The following is a 17,634-nucleotide window of genomic DNA, read 5'->3' as shown; positions in this document are numbered from 1 at the left end:
AGCCCAGGAAACAAGGGGCTCAGAACACCATCCAGATTGCCAGCAACTTGCCAAAGGGATCTTAGCTGAGAGTGATATATAGGGGTCAGCCTTTAGTGGCCTCTGGCAGACATGACTTCTATGGTCTGCCCTGGTCTTGTGAAGGCACCAAAAAGTCCAAGACCTCTTCCCTGCTGTCAAGGCCAGATGGACAAAGACTTCATTATGCCCAACTAGATGAATATTGTGTGTGTGTGTGTGTGTGTGTGTGTGTGTGTGTGTGTGTGTGAACAGGCTTGAACTCAGGGCCTGGGCTTCTCAAGTCTTTTTTACTCAAGACTAGTGCTCTATCACTTTAAGCCAATATCTCCCCTTCCTTTCCCCCCACCCCCTAGCTAATTGGACATAAGAGGCTCACTTTTCTGCCTATGCTGGCTTAGAACCTCCATCTTCAGATTTCAACCTCCTATGTACCTAAGATTACAGGTGTGAGCTAACCACACCGGGCTAGATGAAGAGATTCTTAGGACATCCTGCTGGGAGCACTCAGCTGGACTCCCTGCCCCAGGACCTGTCTTCTGATCTCCCCTGGACAACCATGGCTTCAGTCTGCTTCGTGACTCCCTGGAGCTAGGTGCTAGGACAGCAAAATGGGCCAGAGATATTACAGAGATACTACAGTACTGGCACATCATGTCACTATTTCACTTCCTTCCAAGCCATCTGTGCTGACATGGTAGGGTGACACCCAGTCCTGCAGAACCTGACCAAGGCATCTCTTGGGGATAGTGATGGTAACTCCAGCATGTCAGGGTGAGGATCAGCCTGGCCAGAGGCAACATTCAAATCAGGAAGGAGATAAATTAGAGGCTGGGCTGGCCCCAGTCACACTGGTGCTGGGCTCTGGCAGCCAGGTCTGACCTCCAGTTAGGCCCAGCTGAGCAGTGACCAGTGCCTCCCGAGGGTCACACGTATATCTATCTTCAGCCAACTGTTTAGTGCCCTAAGCAGGAGTATGAAGACAGGAAGGAGGTGGCACTGCTCTAGTGGCCTTGTCTCAGATCAGACCGGAGGGGACAGAACCTGGAGCAGCCATCCTTCATGTCCCCTTCTGAAACCGTGGCTGGGCCCTGCTGCAGTCCTGAGACAAGGAGCCTGTGGGGTGGGTCTCTCCAGCCAAGTGTCACAGGGGAGGACACAGTGTCCTGGATTGTTTTATTTATGTCGGTTACGGGGCTTGAACTCTGGGCCTGAGAGCTGTCCCTCAGCTCTTCAGCTCAAGGCTAGCGCTCTACCACTTCCAGTTTTTTTTTGATGGTTTATTGGAGATAAAGTCTCTCGACTTTTTCTGCCCAGGCTGGCTTTGAACTACCATCCTCAGATCTGAGTCTCCTGAGTAGCTAGGATGACAGGCATGAGCCACTGGCGCCCTGCCTGTATTGTTTTTATTACTTTTATTTTTGCTGGTCCTGGGACTTTTGAACAGAGCCTGAACACTATCCTTGAGCTTTTAGCTCAAGACTAGCTGAGTGTGATGGCACACACCTGTAATCTCAGAACCGGGGAGGTGGAGGCACAAGGGTCACAAGTTAGCCTGGGCTACACAGTGGCACTTATCTCAAAAGAAGGAAGTCATGATGATAGGATAATGATGAGGAAGACAAAGTAGCAGGCAATGGTGCTCCTGCAACCTGGGGTAATCGTCTAGAAAGAGGCCCTGATTAGACATGCAATAAAGACTATGTAAGTGGGGGAAAGAACTGGGAGGCAGGGGATGAATCAAGTTAAACAATTGTTTAAAAAACTGTTCCTGCCAGGCGCTGGTGGCTCACGCCTGTAATCCTAGCTACTCAGGAGGCTGAGATCTGAGGATCGCGGTTCAAAGCCAGCCTGGGCAGGAGAGACCGTGAGACTCCTATCTCAAATAAACCACCAGAAAACCGGAAGTGGCGCTGTAGCTCAAGTGGTAGAGCGCTCGCCTTGAGCTGAAGAGCTGAGGGACAGCGCCCAGGCCCAGAGTTCAAGCCCCACGACCGACAAAAAAAAAAAAAAAACAAAACCTGTGTTCCTTACCAGAACTACTTTCTTTCTTTTTTTTTTATTTTTATTTTAACTACTTTCTAAAACTAAACAAAAAATGGAACTATAGAGCCAGGCAACCTGATGGCTCACACCTATGATCCCCTAGCTATTCAGGAGGCTAAGATCTGAGGACTATGCCAAGGGACAACACCCAGGCCTTGAGTTCAAGCCCCAGTACTGGCACACAAGTCAAACTATATATGAAAGAGGATATTGAATGTGTGTGGATATATGTGCACACACACGTATGAAAAAATACTGGGGCTTGAACTGAGGGGCTGGCAATTTCCCTTAGATTTTTTGCTCAAGGTTGATGCTCTACCACTTGAATCACACTCCCACTTTGGCTTTTTGCTAGTTAATTGGAGATAAGAGTCTCACAGATTTGTCTGCCCAGGCTAGTTGCAAACTGTGATCCTCAGCTCTTAGCCTCCTGAATAGCTAGAATTATAGGCATGAGCCACTGAGACCCACTGAATTTCTAGAATAAACTATCATGAGTCTTATTCATCTTGAAAGTATTTCTGAGTATGACACAAAACACAGAAACCATGTTACATACATACATACAGACACACACTAATGCTAATCAATAAGGATTTAAAGCTGGGCGCTGGTGGCTCATGTCTGTAATCCTAGCTACTCAGGAAGCTGAGATCTGAGGATCACAGTTCAAAGCCAGCCCGGTCAGAGAAGTCCATAAGACTCTTATCTCCAATAAACTACTCAGGAAACTGGAAGTAGAGTTGTGGCTCAAGTGGTAGAGCGCTAGCCTTAAGCTGAAGAGCTGAGGGACAGTGCCCAGGCCCAGAGTTCAAGCCTCATGACTGACAAAAAATTAAATAAAAATTAAAAAAAATTTTTAAAGGATTTAAAAGTCCTGGAGAAAAAAAAAAATCACTTGTGCACAAGGCAGAGGTGGCTCATGCTTGTAATCTTAGCTACTCAGGAGGCTACTGAGGATCATAGCTCAAAGCCAGCCTGGGAATGAAAGTCTATGAACCACCAAAAAGCCAGAAATGAAGGTCTGCTCAAGTAAAAAAGCTCAGGGACAGTCTGGTACCGGTGGCTCACACCTATACTCAGGAGACTGAGATCTGAGGACTGTGGTTCAAAGCCAGCCGGGGCAGGAGAGACTGGAAAGGCCCTGAGACTCTCATCTCCAATAAACCACTCAGAAAACTGGAAGCGGAACTGTGGTTCAAGTGGTAGAGCGCTAGCCTTGAGCTGAAGGATGGTGCCCAGGCCCAGAGATCAAGCCCCATGACTAACAAAAAAAAAAAAAAAAAAAAAGCTCAGGGACAGAGCTCTGGCCCTGATTTCAAGCCCCATACCATTGAGGCTTGAACATCTTGTGTAAATATTCTACAAAACACATTGCAGACTAGGCAAATGAAATATAACTCATCAGATAGTATGGACAATGCAACCATGTGTATTTAACTCTACATGACATTCATATGCCATGCACAATGTAACTATGTAATTCTACACAATTTGTCAGTCATTATGAGTAATGTAATGTATGAGTATTTGTAACATAACCTGTCAGTCACCATGGACAATGTAGCTGTGTAAACATAATTATAACTTGTCAGATGCTATGTACAATATAACCACATTGTGCTCAATGTAACTGGTGTGTATGTAATTCTATATAACTCAACACTATACACAATGTAATAGTGTGTATATACTTCTACAAACACAGCACATACAATATACAATAAAACCCAGAGATTTTATGGTTGGGTACAAAAACTATAACATACAGCCTTGGGTTGAGAGTGTGGCTCAGTGCACAGTATGTCATCTGATGCCAAAGCCTTGGATTCCACCCCAAGCATCCCAAATATACATAAATAAAATTAAAGAAAAAGAATGATCACCTGAGCATTCCTCTTTATTAGGGAAGAAGATAAATCAGTTATAGTGTTACTAAAATCCTCCGCAGCCATTGCAATGAGTCCAGTCTGTGTCCAAACACAGAACTCCAGGTTTTGTAAAGAACCCCTAGCCAAGTGACAGACCTTTGGCAGAAGCATATGAGGATGTATGTGCTTTCTATGTTGGCACAGAATAAACTGGTTTATCTGTGACCCATAGAAGAAATGGGTCTGGTTTAAGATTTCACCAAACAGCCGGGCGCTGGTGGCTCACGCCTATAATCCTAGCTACTCAGGAGACTGAGATCTGAGGATCACGGTTCAAAGCCAGCCCAGGCAGGAGAGACCGTGAGACTCCTATCTCCAATAAACCACCAGAAAACAGGAAGTGGCGCTGTAGCTCAAGTGGTAGTGCGCTCGCCTTGAGCTGAAGAGCTGAGGGACAGCGCCCAGGCCCAGAGTTCAAGCCCCACGACCAACAAAAAAAAAAAAAAAAAAGATTTCACCAAACACTGCCTCAGGCTCCAGAGACAGTGGAGTCCCAGCTCTTTAGCAGTTTATGTCGTTGTCGTCTTCGGTCCCCCCCCCCCCTTTTTTTTTATAACAGTACTGGGGTTTGAAATCAGGGCTTCACGCTCGCTAGTCTGGCACTCTACTGCTTGAGCCATACCTCCAGCCTTACTTGTTTGCTGCTTATTTTGACATTTCCTGCCCAGCTGGCCTTGAACCATGATCTTCCTGATCTTAGCCTCCTGAGTAGTTAGGATTACAGGCATGAACCATCCTGGTCCTGTTGCAAAGTACTTTCAAATGGTGTCCAAAGACAACAAAATCATCCTGCTATATAGCACCTCCAAAATAACAATAAATGGGGGTGGGGAAGAGAGAGACAACAAAATCTGGAGCAAGCACAGCACCCAGCAAGAACGTCAGCAAGCAGAGAGGATGATAGGGTGTAAACAGAGACTGGAGATAGGAAAAAATGTCAAGAAACAAGGGCCAACAGGCATGGTGGCTCATGCCTGTAATCCTAGTTACTCAGGAGGCTGAGATCTGAGGATCAGTTTGAAGCCAGCCCAGGCAGGAAGGTCCATGAGACTTTTATCACCAGTCAACTACTCAAAAAAGATGGTAGCAGCACTGTGGCTCAAGTGGTAAAGGGCTTACCTTGAGCAAAAATGCTCAGGGACAGTGCCAAAGCCCAGAGTTCAAGCCCCAGGACCAGGCAAAAAAAAAAAAGAGGCGGGGGAAGGGGGAAGGTGGCTTAGTGGTAGAACACTTGCCTCACATGCATGAGGCCCTCGGTTCCATTCTTCAGCACCACATAAGCAGAAAAAGCTGCAAGTGGCACTGTGGCTCAAGTGGTAGAGCGCTAGCCTTGAGCTGAAGAGCTGAGGGACAGTGCCCAGGCCCCAGAGTTCAGGCCCCATGACTGGCCAAAAGAGAGAGAGAGAGAGAGACAGACAGACAGACAGAGAGACAGAGAGAGAGAGACAGAGAGAGAGGGGAAACAAGGGCCATGCAAAGCACTGCACAGACCAGGCGCAGGGACGGCACCTCTGCCTGCCCAAAGGACCTAAGGCCAGAAAGGAGGAGGGAACCCTCCCTGATTCAGGGCTGTTCTGTTCCCAAGGCCCCAGACTAAGGAGACACCCCAGACTTGTAGTTCAGAGGCTGTGGCTCAGCTTCTGCACCTCCCCCCCCACCCCCGGCTCCCCCCTCCTGGCACTTCCCCATTGCATAGGACAGGCTCTCCAGGCAATGGTGCAAGGGCAAAGCGCTAGGCCCCAGAGGAAAGGTTGGAGTAACTACCACCTACCGGGACCTGCCACCTCCTCACCCACCCAGGGTGGCTGCATTGCCACGACCTCCATTTCCGGAGGCTGGGATGCCACTTCCGTACAGCCTCCCAGGACGTCAGCCTGTTTGCTGGCTCCCAGGCTGGAGCACCACCCACCCCTAAAGGGGCCACTAGCAGGGCCAGGTGGGCAAGGGGATTCTGGTCTGGAGGCTGGTCTGCCCACCCTCACAGCACACCCACCACACACCCACTGGAGGGCGAGGCTCAGAGGCCCTGAGCTGTGCCTGGAGGAAAGGGTATGGGAGAGGGAGAACTGGGTCTTAGGCAGAGGTGTGCCTAGCCACCAGTTCCCAGGCCAGCTGGGATGACTGCACTGGCCTGTCACTGCCTCAGCTCTGCACTTGGAAGAAGGCAGCTTGGCCAGGGTACCTAGCATCTGTGTGCACATGGTGCCAGAGGACTGGTGAGCAGCTGCCAGAGACCACAGCGAGGGTCCGGTCCCCCAGAGGGAAATGCAATAGCCCAGGGTGGCCCTGGAGAAGGGATTCCCTAGTGGCCCAGAGCTGCCACTCCTACCCCTCAGGAAGGTAAGAGACAGGCACAAGAGGTGCATGTTTCAGCCCTCCAGATGGCAGGGTCTTGTAGCTTGTCAAGACCTGGGAAAGCACACCAGCTATGATAAAGACAGGAGCCCTAAAATCTTAAACCTTTAATTTTTGTTTTCACGTCTTCTTTTTGTTTCCATAAGGAAAAGAGAACATAGCTCTGTCACCTGTACATTGGTCGTGGCCCCTGGGCCGGGGCAGGGTCCGGGCCACCTGCCCACTGCTTGGGGGGCCTGGGCAACCAGAGGGTCCACATGCAGCCCCCAGGGCTGTGGCAGGGGACGAGTCCTGCAGCCACCTTATTGCTGAGGTCCTGGTGGGGCGGAGCAGGTCATGCGGTGCCGAGTCGGTGGACTAGGCACACTGGCTGGGCAGCTCCTGGGAGATGAAGCGGCGCAGGCGCTCTAGATACTGGCTATAAAGCTCAATGTCGTTGTGTCCAGCACCCTCCACCCACAGTGGCTCCACAGCCTTGGGGCAGCGCTCATATAGCGCTAGCCCATGTGAGAAGTCGATCACCTCATCCTCCGTGCCGTGGATGATGAGCACAGGTGAAGTGATCTTGGACACCTTCTCGATGCTGTGGAAGGGAAGGGGCAGGACAGTCAGACTTTAGTGCCCTGCACCCAGCCCACCCCCACCTCCCAGCAACAGGCGCTCACTTGGGGAATGCATCAAAGCAGTAGGTCTTCTTGGTGTCCGGAAAGGCGACACGCATGCCCGACGTGAGCGGTGAGTGCAGAACCACGGCAGCACACTCATAGCGTGAAGCTAGGTCCACTGTGGGCACCGTACCAATGCTCTGCCCATACAGGATGATGCTATCTGGGCTGATGCCATACCTGGTGGTAGCCAGGACAGAGTCAACAAGGTCAGCAGGCTCCAGGCAGCTCCAAGGGCACACAAGGCTAGACCCAAGACCCACATATCCTTCCCCCCATCCCCCTTTGCCCCACAGAGGGGGATAGGGTGCTGGTTTCTCTGACTACTGGGATCACAGGACCCAGAGAGAACCTCTAGTGGAGGGACTGCAGTGCAGGGTCCCGCTCCTAGTCACCCCACCTCCTCTGTCCTCTCTCCCCACACCAAATCTACTTCAGCATTCTTCAGGGGACAGGCATGCTTCTTCAGGGCACCTCTTCCCTACCATCTCAGGAAGTGGAGAATTTAAGCAACTGTGTCCTGGCTATATCCATCTAGTTTGAAGGTCCACTAAGTTCCTTGTGCCCAAATCAAGGTTTGGTACAATTACTGACCACTGCAAGGCTGATGGCAGAAAGTGGATGCCATTGCCCTTTCCTCCCACCCTTCGTAATGGTTTCCAGGCACTAGGCACCTTTGCCAAGCCCAGCTTACACTTTGGTGCCCCAGCCTTTCCTTACCCTAGCAGGTCACTGCAGCCTGCCTGCCTTGGCTGGGATCACCCAGCACTTCACTGACTGCATCTCCCATCTAGGCCTGTTCCTAACCAGCAGACACACCCACTTTGCCACTCTGCCTGTGCTGGGCAGTCTGACTCCACCACCTTGTCCATCCAGTCCTAGTCCAGACCCAGATGTCCTGGGTCTCAGTTCTGCCTCAACCTCCCTGGTTTCTTGGCCACTGTAGCCACCGTGCTGGGCACAAACCCAGCCCTGTCACCATCCAAAGCAAGCACTCCAACTGCCATAGCTTTGTCCCAGCCTCTCACCTCCCCCAACTCACAGCTGTGAGGCCAAGGGGAAAAGTCCCTGGAGGACAGCTGAGTCCACAATAAGTGTGATTTCCATGCTACAAGCAGTGGGCACACAAAGGGGCCAAGAAAACTGAGGGCATGTACTCAAGCACCACAGGTGGAGAAGCTCAGACAGTTCCTCAGTGCCAGAGTGGAGTCAGGAGACCCACTCCTAGACTTGCACCAGGAGTGCTAGGTATATATCACCAGGGCAACCAGGGCAGCAGACTTCTCAGAGCTGCATCTGAGTCCTGTGGGAGGTGAGCCAGGAGGGCAAAAGGACCAAGGCAGGCACCTCTGAGCGGGCATGAGGCCACAGGTAGGTCATTCTCATCCCACAGCAGCAATGACACTGCACCATGCTCTGTGGACACTAGGGATAGGATTTGCATCAGTGAGCCAGCATGAGAACAGTATGGGGGACAGCTACGATCTAGGTACAAGGAAGGCAGGATCTGAGCAAATCAGCCACAGGAGAAATCTATAGTTGAGACCAACCCTGACCTCAGGTTTAAGTTGGGACCCATACCTGTTAACCCAGGCATCAAGCTACAGAAAACCCTCCAGGCTCATTTGCAAGCCCAACCTGCCCACTGCTCTACAGTCATGCATACCTTTCTGCCAGCCTTTAAGCCAGGTGGAGAAACCTCACCACCCTGTGGACAGACCCAAGAACCCAGGAGATCTAAGGATCCTTGCAAGAGATGTGCCTCCATTCTATGTGGCACTTCTCTCCAGGAAAGCAATCACTTCCCTGAGGAACACCCAGACAGGGTGATCCCATCCGCCTGGGATCCTCACCTGGTACGCAGTGCCTGCCAGGCAGCATCTATGTCTGCATAGAGATTCTTCTCAGAGGGCCGGCCTGAGCTCACACCGTAGCCGGAGTAGTCATAGGAGAAGACATTACAGCTGATGCGGGTCCCCAGGCCAATGTAGAAGCTGCTCATCTGACCCAGATCCACTGCATTGCCATGAGAAAAGAGCACCGTGTACCTGGGGGACAAGTGAGGGCAGGGGCATAGTCCACAAGGACACCAACAACACCTGTCACCTCCTCCTTCCAAAGAGGCCATGGAGCCAGTAAAGAGGTGAGGAAGGATGTCCAGCTTCCCAGAAGGAAAGGCAGATAGCACTGGCTGAGGAAGAAGCCATCTGGGCCAGAAAGCCGGGTGGCAGGCCCGCCTACTGTGGTGGTCCTGTCTGAAAGAACACTGTGACCATCCTGGTGGCCCTACCCAGTGAGCTCAGGGCTCTGTAACAGCCACTAACCACCTCCAGCCCCACTGGACAGCTGCTACTTCTAGTTTTCAAGTTCTCCTGGAGGGGCCTACATAGCCCCTGGGGCTCAGAATTGGGGCCACAATGCTTGGCTGGTGGGCCTACCAGTGTCCTGGAGCGCTAGAAGTCCCTTTGCCTCCAACAAATGAATAGGGAAAATCCTATTCACGGGAGGCTGTGGCCATCCTGTGAGACCTATAGCCAGCCAAGAACTTGTCCTTGGTCAGGCCAAGGGTAAATGTCAGGCTGGCCCTGCCCAATGAGATTCCTCCAACAGCACCAGCTTACCCTTTGGGCCCATCTGTGCAAAGGCCCTGTTGTTCTGCCTCTGCTTGGGTCCAGAAAAAAACAAGGACAAGTGGCAAGGCTGCCACTATGGGGTTGGGCCACTGCATGTACCTCGCCTGCCTGCCCTAAGGGCAAGAGGAGTCACCCCTGGGCCTCCATGTCCTCACCCACAAGAGGAGCTGAGGGGCCTCCCTAGAGATGGCTGCACATGGAAGGGGCACGATGTTTCAAAAGAGGGAGAACAGGACACCGCACCATACTGGGATGACCTTCCCACCTCTGCTTTGACCCACTAGGCAGCCACATCCAACTGTGCCAAGTGTGCCCTGGGCCAGCACTGTCCCACCCATCCCTGCACCCTCTGCCTCTCACCTGGCACCGGGCACGCAGCGCACGTACATGCAGGAGATGCGGTTGCCACGAGCACTCTTGGTCAAGAAGACCTCAATGGTATCAAGCTCCCGCTGGCTGTACTGGAAGTCAGCACGCTCAGTCAGGTGGATCTTCCAGCGCCCTGGGGTGCCAGCGGAAGTCCGCAGGGACCCGGAGGGGGCAGCCCCAGCCCCACCAGGCCCTGGCTCAGGCTCAGGTACCAGCGAGTAGGTGGGCTCCGGTGGCAGGAAGGCGAGCTTGGCAGCGATGCGGCCAGGGCACGGTGGGCAGCAGAAGAGGCAGCAGAGTTCACTCACCGACAGGCCGTTCATGGCGGGTGCCAGGCCCCAAGCGGGGCCTCCTTTGGGAAGCCCACCAACAATGCCACCTGGCCTGGCTCAGCAGAGAAGATGCAGGGGTGCTCCGAGGAGGGGGCAGTGGGGAGGGTGCCTCCTGGGCTACTGCCCTAGACAAGAGCCCTGTTAGGAGGCTGCAGCCCAGCCCCATCGTGGTCCAAGAAAAGCCCCCAGGAGCCTCACAGCCACAGGTCTCCACGTTGTGCAGTGGGTAACCCTGCAGGAGACACCAAGATGTAGGTTCCTTCTAGGAGGCTGGGGCCCCACTTTGTACAGGTGGGAAGGTGTGTCCCAATTCCTGTGGATTCTTGATCCTCTTGGCCTTTCCCCACAACTCTATCTCATTCTCCTGGTCTGGCCCAACCCCATCCCCTGGAGAGAAGGGGCTATCGACATCTGTCAGCATGTATGGCTTACAGGGAATGCTGGCCATCAGATCCCTGCCCCACTCCAGCCTCACCATCCATCAGTCTCTGCTGTGGATTCAGGGAGGCTTTGTTCCCCTTGGCCTCTTCCACACTGCTGCCCAGTCCCTTCCCCAGGCCCAGCTCTAGGCAAGGATTCATTGGCCTCCACCAAGTGGCAGAGGCAGGCACAGGTCTCAGACTGAAGGGACCCAAGTGCCCACTGGATCTCATCCCACTGTGGCACTGCGCCTGATCACAGGCCCTTGGTATCCAGAGACAGAGGAGCCCGGCAGAGGAAACAACAAACAACAGCTCTGGGAACAAAGACAGGATACAACTCAGACTCTGAAGGCCCCACTGAACAAAGACAATAGTTCTTCCCTGTGCTTGAGGCCAGGCAGAATTGCAGGTGCAGGTGGGGGGGGGGGGGGGGGGAGGGGGGGCTCTATCCATGACCTTGGGCCAGTCACTGGCCCTTCCTGGCCATTTCCTCACCTGCCTTATAGGGGAGTACATGAGAGGAGGAGAGTGAAATGGTAGACAAGAGACCTGGCTCAGAGCTGCAAGACAACATGAAACATGTCAAACTGACAAGAACTGAGTAGCCAAGGCAACTTCCATCAAGTGCAGAGCTGCTAAACACATATGAAGAAACAGTTCCATAAAGATCTACTCGCTGATTATGCTTTTTCTCCCAGACTGGAAAGAGGGCGAGAGATGCTCACAGCTCCACATCAGCCACAGAACACCTGCATACACACTGGATTCTGGGTCACAGCATCTGAAAACTACTAGACATGGGTCAGGCAGATGGGGACACATGTGGGTACGTACACAAGGAGCTGTAGACCCATGGACACAGCTCAGGGGCTCAGAAACACCTAATCCCTGTAGATCTGAGATGTGGGGTCAGGGGCTGGAGACAGTCAGACCCAAAGAGACACAGGGAACAGCACTGTGAAAGCCAGGGCAGATACAAGGAAGGCAACAAGGAATCCCACTTTGAGGTAGAATGTAAATCTTATGTTCAAGCACTTTTCTTATGGGAGTCTATCAGACTAGTTCTCAAAAAGAAGTATTTTCCCCGCCACAGGAAACACTAGGAAATGCTTAGGGACACTTGGGATTGTTATGACTGGGGAGCTTGTGGTATGGAGTGGGTGAAGTCAGTGACCATCAGGCAACACTCATGTATGCAGGTGAGCTTGGAGGAGTCGACAGTCTAGAAGGTAGACCTGGCTGAGAGACAGGAAACAGGAAAGAGGCCTCTGGGTCTCCCAAAACTAAACACATGAATGTAGTCAGGCTTTGGTGGCTCACGCCTATAATCCTAGCTATTCAGGAAGCTGAGATCTGAGGATCATGGTTCAAAGTCAGCCTGAGCAGGAAAGTTCAAGACTTTTTTTTTTTTTTGGTCGGTTGAGGGGCTTGAACTCTGGGGTTGGGCGCTGTCATGCTCTACAGCTTGAGCCACAGCACCACTTCCGGTTTTCCTAGTGGTTTACTGGAGATAAGTCTCATGGAGGGCTGGGAAGGTGGCTCAGTGGTAGAGCGCTTGCCTTGCATGCCAGAGGCCCTGGGTTCGATTCCTCAGCACCACATAAGCAAAAAGAAAAAAGCCGGAGGTGGCACTGTAGCTAAAGTGGTAGAGAACTAGCCTTGAGCTGAAGAGCTGAGGGACAGTGCCCAGGCCCAGAGCTCAGGCCCCACAACCAGACCCCCCCCCCCCCAAAAAAAAAAAAAGAGTCTCATGGACTTTCCTGCCCAGGCTGGCTTTGAACCGAGATCCTCAGACCTCAGCCTCCGGAGTAGCCAGGATTATAGGTGTGAGCCACCAGCTTCCCTGAGACTCTTATCTCCAATAAACCACTCAGAAAACCGGAAGTGGCGCTGTGGCTCTCGTGGTAGAGCGCTCACCTTGAGCTGAAGAGTGAAGGGTCAACGCCCAGGCCCAGAGTTCAAGCCCCATGACCGACAAAAAAACAAATAAACAAAAAACATGAGTGTAATTTTTTTTTTTTTTGATTGGTTGTGGGGCTTGAACTCTGGGTCTGAACACTCTCCCTGAGCTCTTCAGCTTAAGACGAGCGCTCTACCACTTGAGCTACAGCACCACTTCTAGTTGTCTGAGTGGTTTATTGGAGATTAAGAGTCTTGCAGACTTTCCTGCTCGGGCTGACTTTGAACTGCAATCCTCAGATCTTAGTCCCCTGAGTAGCTAGGATTACAGACGTGAGCCACCAGCGCCCAGCTATAATTTTTTTTTTTTAAACACAGTCCTGGGGCTTGAACTCGGGACCTGGGTACTGTCCCTGAGCTTCTTTTGCTCAAAGCTAGTGCTCTCCCACTTAAGCCACAGAGCCCCTTCTGGCTTTTTCTGTTTATGTGGTATTGAGGAATCAAACCCAGAGCTTCATGCATGCTAGGCAAGCACTCTACCACTAAGCCACATTCCCAGCCTCTTTCTTTTTTCTTTTCTTTTCTTTTCTTTTTTTTTCAGTGCCAATACTGGATCTTGAACTCAGGACCTGGGCATTTTGTGCTGAGAGCTAGTACTCCACCACTTGAGCCAGAGTTCCACTTCCAGCTTTTTGGTAGTTAATTGGAGATAACAATTTCACAGGCTTTTCTGCTTGGGCAGAAAAGGCTTAGAACAATGATCCGCAGCAATCCTCAGATCTCAGCCTCCTAAGTAGCTAGGGTAATAGGCATGAGATGCTGTTGCTCAGTGTCAACTCTTCCTTCCTTCTCTCTCTTTTTCTGGCCAGTCCTAGGGCTTGACCTCAGCCTGGGTGCTGTCCCTGAGCTTCTTTTGCTCAAGGCTAGCCCTCTACAGCTGGGGCCCCAGAGCCACTTCAGGCTTGAATAATTTATTAGAGATAAAGAATCTCAAAGTCTCAGCAGCTGGGCACCGGTGGCTCACGCCTGTAATCCTACCTACTAAGGAGGCAGAGATCTGAGGATCACAGTTCAAAGCCAACCTGGGCAAGAAACTCTGTGAGACTCTTATCTCCAATAAACCACCAGAAAACCAGAAGTGGTGCTGTGGCTCAAGTGTTAGAATGCTAGCCTTGAGCTTTAGAGCTGAGGGGCAGTGTCCATGCTCAGAGTTCAAACCCCAGGACTGAAAGGGGGATGGGAGGTGGGGGAAGAGTCTCAACAGACTTTCCTGCCTGGGTTGGCTCAGAACCAGGATCCTCAGATCCCAGCCTCCTGAGTAGCTAGGATTTCAGGCATGAGCCACAGGTACCTGGCAAGTATCAACTCTTAACACTAACTTCCACCCTCCTGGCTCAGTTGCATAAATCCCTAGGCTTGCTGACTGTTTCCCACCATTCCCACCTGGTTTCCACCTCCATTTCTGTACTTCTCAGCTTTTTTATTTCATTATTTTAAATTTCATTTATTTATTTATTTATTTATGTTTATATGGTCTTGAAGAATCAAACCCAGGGTCTCATGCATGCTAGGCAAGCACTCTATCACTAAGCCACATTTCCAGTCTCTGCTCTCTTTAGTCTTCTCTTTATCGGCACAACCTCACTTCAGCCCATTCTCCATAGTTGCCCACAGCACAAACATCATCATACCACCTCTCTTTTTGGGTACTCTGTGGCCTCACACTACTCTCAAGAAGATCATATCTCCTCCAGTCTCCAGTGGCTCAATACCTGTAACCCTAGCTATTTAGCATCTGAGGATCATGGTTCAAAGCCAACTCTGACAGAAAAGTACATGAGAAGCTGGGTTCCAGTGGCTCAAATCTATAATCCTAATCAGGAGGCTGTTATCTGAGGATTGCCAACTCACTCGAGAAAAGTCCATTAGACTCTTACCTCCAATAAAAAAAGGCGGAAGTGAAGCTGTGGCCCAAGTGAAGAGCACTAGCCTTGAGCAAAGAAGCTCAGGAACAGAGCCCAGACCCAGAGTTCAAGCCATAGGACCAGTACAAAAAAAAAAAAAAAAAAGTCCACAAGACTCCAATTAAGCACTCTCCAATTTTACCAGCAAAACACCAGAAGTAGAGCTGTGGCCCCAGTGGTAGAACAACAGCCTTGAGTCAAAAGCTGTGAGAGCCAGGTGCTGATGGCTCACGCCTGTAATCCCAGCTACTCAGGAGATCTGAGGATCATGGTTCAAAGCCAGCCCAAGCAGGAAGTCCGTGAGACTCTTATCTCCAATAAACCACTCAAAAACCCAGAAGTGTCACCACGGCTCAAGTGGTAGAGCACTAGCCCTTGGGCTGAAGAGCTGAGGGACAGCACCCAGGCCCAGAGTTCAAGCCCCACGACAGATAAAAGAAAAAAAAAAAAAAGCTATGAAACAGGGGACAGTGCCTAGGCACTGAGTTCAAGCCCCAGTACTACCAAAAAGAAAAGAAAAAGATCGCTAGGTGCCAGTGGCTCACACCTATAATCCTACCTACTCAGGAGGCTGAGATCTGAGAATCTCAGTTCAAAGCTAAACCTGGAAGAAAAGTCCCTGTGAGACCCTTATCTCCAGTTAACCACTCAAAAACTGGAAGTGGTTGAGTAAAATGTTCAGGGACAGCACCCAGGCCCTGAGTTCAAGCCCCACAACCAACAACAGGAAGGAAGGAAGGGAGGGAAGGAGGGAGGGAGGGAGGGAGGGAGGGAGGGAAGGAGGGAAGGAGGGAGGCAGGGAAGGAAAAAAGAAAACAAAAGAAAAAGATCACATCCTGCTAGACTTTAAGTCCAGTTCATACAACCTCTGGGTCTCACTCATCTTGTACTAGACCCTCTCCTACCTCAAGGCTTCAGTTTCCTGTTAGCCACACAGCAATCAACTCAGCACAACAACCAGCACACAGAACAGCCACTCCCAGCCTCACTGATCTGCTCAATGGTCCAATCTTAGGTCTAGTGTGCCTGTTTATTCTGCATTCTGTTAGGCTAACCCTAAACATGAGCAAATAATTCCAGATTCATCTCCACAGCATTGGTTCCCAACTCCTATGTCCAACCAGATCCTTGCCCCTCAACTACAACCACCAAGCAGGTGGTTGCAGCAATTTGTTGAAAAGCAAGAGAAAAGGGAAAGCCTTTTTGGTCTGTAACTTTGAAAGGGAGGGGTCCTGGTGTCTTCTTAGGGGACCACAGACATCTGAGATTTCTTACATCCCATTAAAGAGTCAAACTGGGCAGTGCACCCCAGAACCCTCACTTACTGGACACCCAACCCCTGGTGCCCACCAGCACTGGGCATCCTTTCAGTCAGGTCCCACATCACCACTGCCATTCAGAGGACCAACAAGCAATCAGGCAACTTTAACACTAAGACGACCTACATATGCAGGGCTGTGATGGCACCTCACTCAGCCAGCCAGTGAGGAAGCTTCCTGGAGGAAGGCACAGGCAGAAGGATGCAAAGAAGTGGCTAGGTGAGAAGAACGGACAGGCGGAAGAATAAGGGCTAAACCCAGAAGTGGCAGATAATTCCAAGAACTGCAGGCTCCTGACTAGGGAACACAGTGGCACAAAAGGTAAGAGAGAGGTCCCAGAAGAAACCAGGGTCTGTTTCAGCAGCACCCCTGAGCGCGGCTGCTGTCAGTACTTCATCCTGGGCGAAACAGCTATGGAGGAGTTCTGAACCCAGATGGAAAGTGAAAGGCTATGGAGTGAACTCTAGCTGCACCTAGAGAAACAGACTGGATCTGGAGGCTCGAGAGCAGATTCGCCGGGTACCAGCCCACAGGAAGAGCCTGGCAAGGGGCACAAGATGCCGAAGAGGGCTGGAAGAAGGAGACCGGCTATCAGGATGGGTGACAGAAACAATCCGCGGCTCGGCCGGGACAACTCCTCCAAGCCAGGGCCACGTCCCCAAAAGGATAGAAGGTCGCCTCACAGCGAGGGCTGGGAGGCGGAGGCCAAGGCTTGGCTGCAGGTCGCGACGCGTCCTAGTCCTCAGTGCGGGGACGTCGGGCAAGACCCGCGGCCTTCCCGGGAATGCGTGGATTTTAGGGACATCCAGCCCAGCTGCGCCAGCCGCGCGACCGGGCATGGTTTCCCAAACGGCCAGGCCCACACCTACGCCGCCCTGCCCGCCACTCACCACCCGGGCCCGCGCTCCCCGGCCCCGGGACCACGCTCCATGGCTCCCAGAGACCCGCCGGTGCGTCCGTCGGCCCCGCGGCGCAAAGGCCCAGCCTTCTGCGCCGCCGCCACCGCCGCCGCTAACCTGCGGGCGGAAATCAGCCTCGCTCTACAACCGCCCCGGAAGTGACGCGCGAGATGCGCGAGAAGCCAGGCGCGCTGGACACTCCGAAAGTGGGAACTGGGATGGGGGCGGGACTTGTTTGGGGGCGTGGTCTGGCGCGATGGGCGGAGTCCGCCCTCGGAGGTCATTTATTCTTACTTCTTTCACTAGTTCGGAAGCCGAACTCGATTGGAGGAGGGAGGAAGGGTTAGGTACTCCCTACGAAAGAAAAAAGCTATGGGAGTGAAAGCCTGGAGCCGGTGGTTCACGCCTGTAATCTTAACTACTCTGGAGGCTGAAATCTGAGGATCTCAGTTTGAAGCCAGCCTGGGTAGGAAAGTTCTTGTCCAATAAACTACCAAAAAAAGTCGGAAGTGGAACTGTGATTCAAGTCGTAGAGCGCTAGCCTCCAGGAAAAGAACTTTCTGAACAGCACCCAGACCCTGACTGAATTCAATTCCCAGTAAGGACACCAAAAACAAGAGGAGGAGGGGAAGAAGGAGAAGAGGAGGAAGAGGGGGAGGGGAAGAGAAGATTAGTATTCTTTTGGGAGGCCTAATCAGGAAAGTCAGCATTTGCTGGTCAATTGGAGATGAGAATCTCACTTTTCTACTTGGATTGGCTTCAAATTTTGATTCTCAGATTCC

General features: G+C 51.8%; 1 protein-coding gene across 2 annotated transcripts; it reads right to left on the bottom strand.

Moving 5' to 3' along the window:
- Positions 1 to 6,442: 6,442 nt before the first annotated feature.
- Abhd17a (abhydrolase domain containing 17A, depalmitoylase) lies at positions 6,443 to 16,993 on the bottom strand. 2 transcript variants are annotated; one of them, XM_042697196.1, is made up of 6 exons: positions 16,844 to 16,993; positions 10,326 to 10,581; positions 10,009 to 10,109; positions 8,869 to 9,063; positions 7,016 to 7,195; positions 6,443 to 6,933 (listed from the first exon to the last, which is right to left on the bottom strand). In XM_042697196.1, the coding sequence occupies exons 2-6, from the start codon at positions 10,338 to 10,340 to the stop codon at positions 6,708 to 6,710; spliced, it is 717 nt and encodes a 238-aa protein (XP_042553130.1). In that variant the 5' UTR covers positions 10,341 to 10,581; positions 16,844 to 16,993; the 3' UTR covers positions 6,443 to 6,707. The 2 variants fall into 2 exon arrangements, with proteins under 2 accessions (XP_042553130.1, XP_042553129.1); XM_042697195.1 differs by having other exon boundaries at positions 10,009 to 10,581.
- Positions 16,994 to 17,634: the final 641 nt, after the last annotated feature.

Source organism: Dipodomys spectabilis, unplaced genomic scaffold (genome assembly GCF_019054845.1).
Source record: "Dipodomys spectabilis isolate Male_0828 unplaced genomic scaffold, ASM1905484v1 ptg000215l, whole genome shotgun sequence".
NCBI classification, from domain to species: Eukaryota; Metazoa; Chordata; class Mammalia; order Rodentia; family Heteromyidae; genus Dipodomys; species Dipodomys spectabilis.
This window is presented reverse-complemented; position numbering and strand designations above follow the sequence as displayed.

Excerpts from the sequence above, each read along its gene's own strand:
- Abhd17a (XM_042697195.1), bottom strand. The coding sequence starts at position 10,340 with ATGAACGGCCTGTCGGTGAGTGAACTCTGCTGCCTCTTCTGCTGCCCA. Across the intron at positions 9,064-10,008 it reads CGCTGCGTGCCCGGTGCCAG|GTACACGGTGCTCTTTTCTC; the intron begins GTGAGAGGCAGA and ends CTTGTCCCCCAG. Across the intron at positions 7,196-8,868 it reads TGGCAGGCACTGCGTACCAG|GTATGGCATCAGCCCAGATA; the intron begins GTGAGGATCCCA and ends GGCTACCACCAG.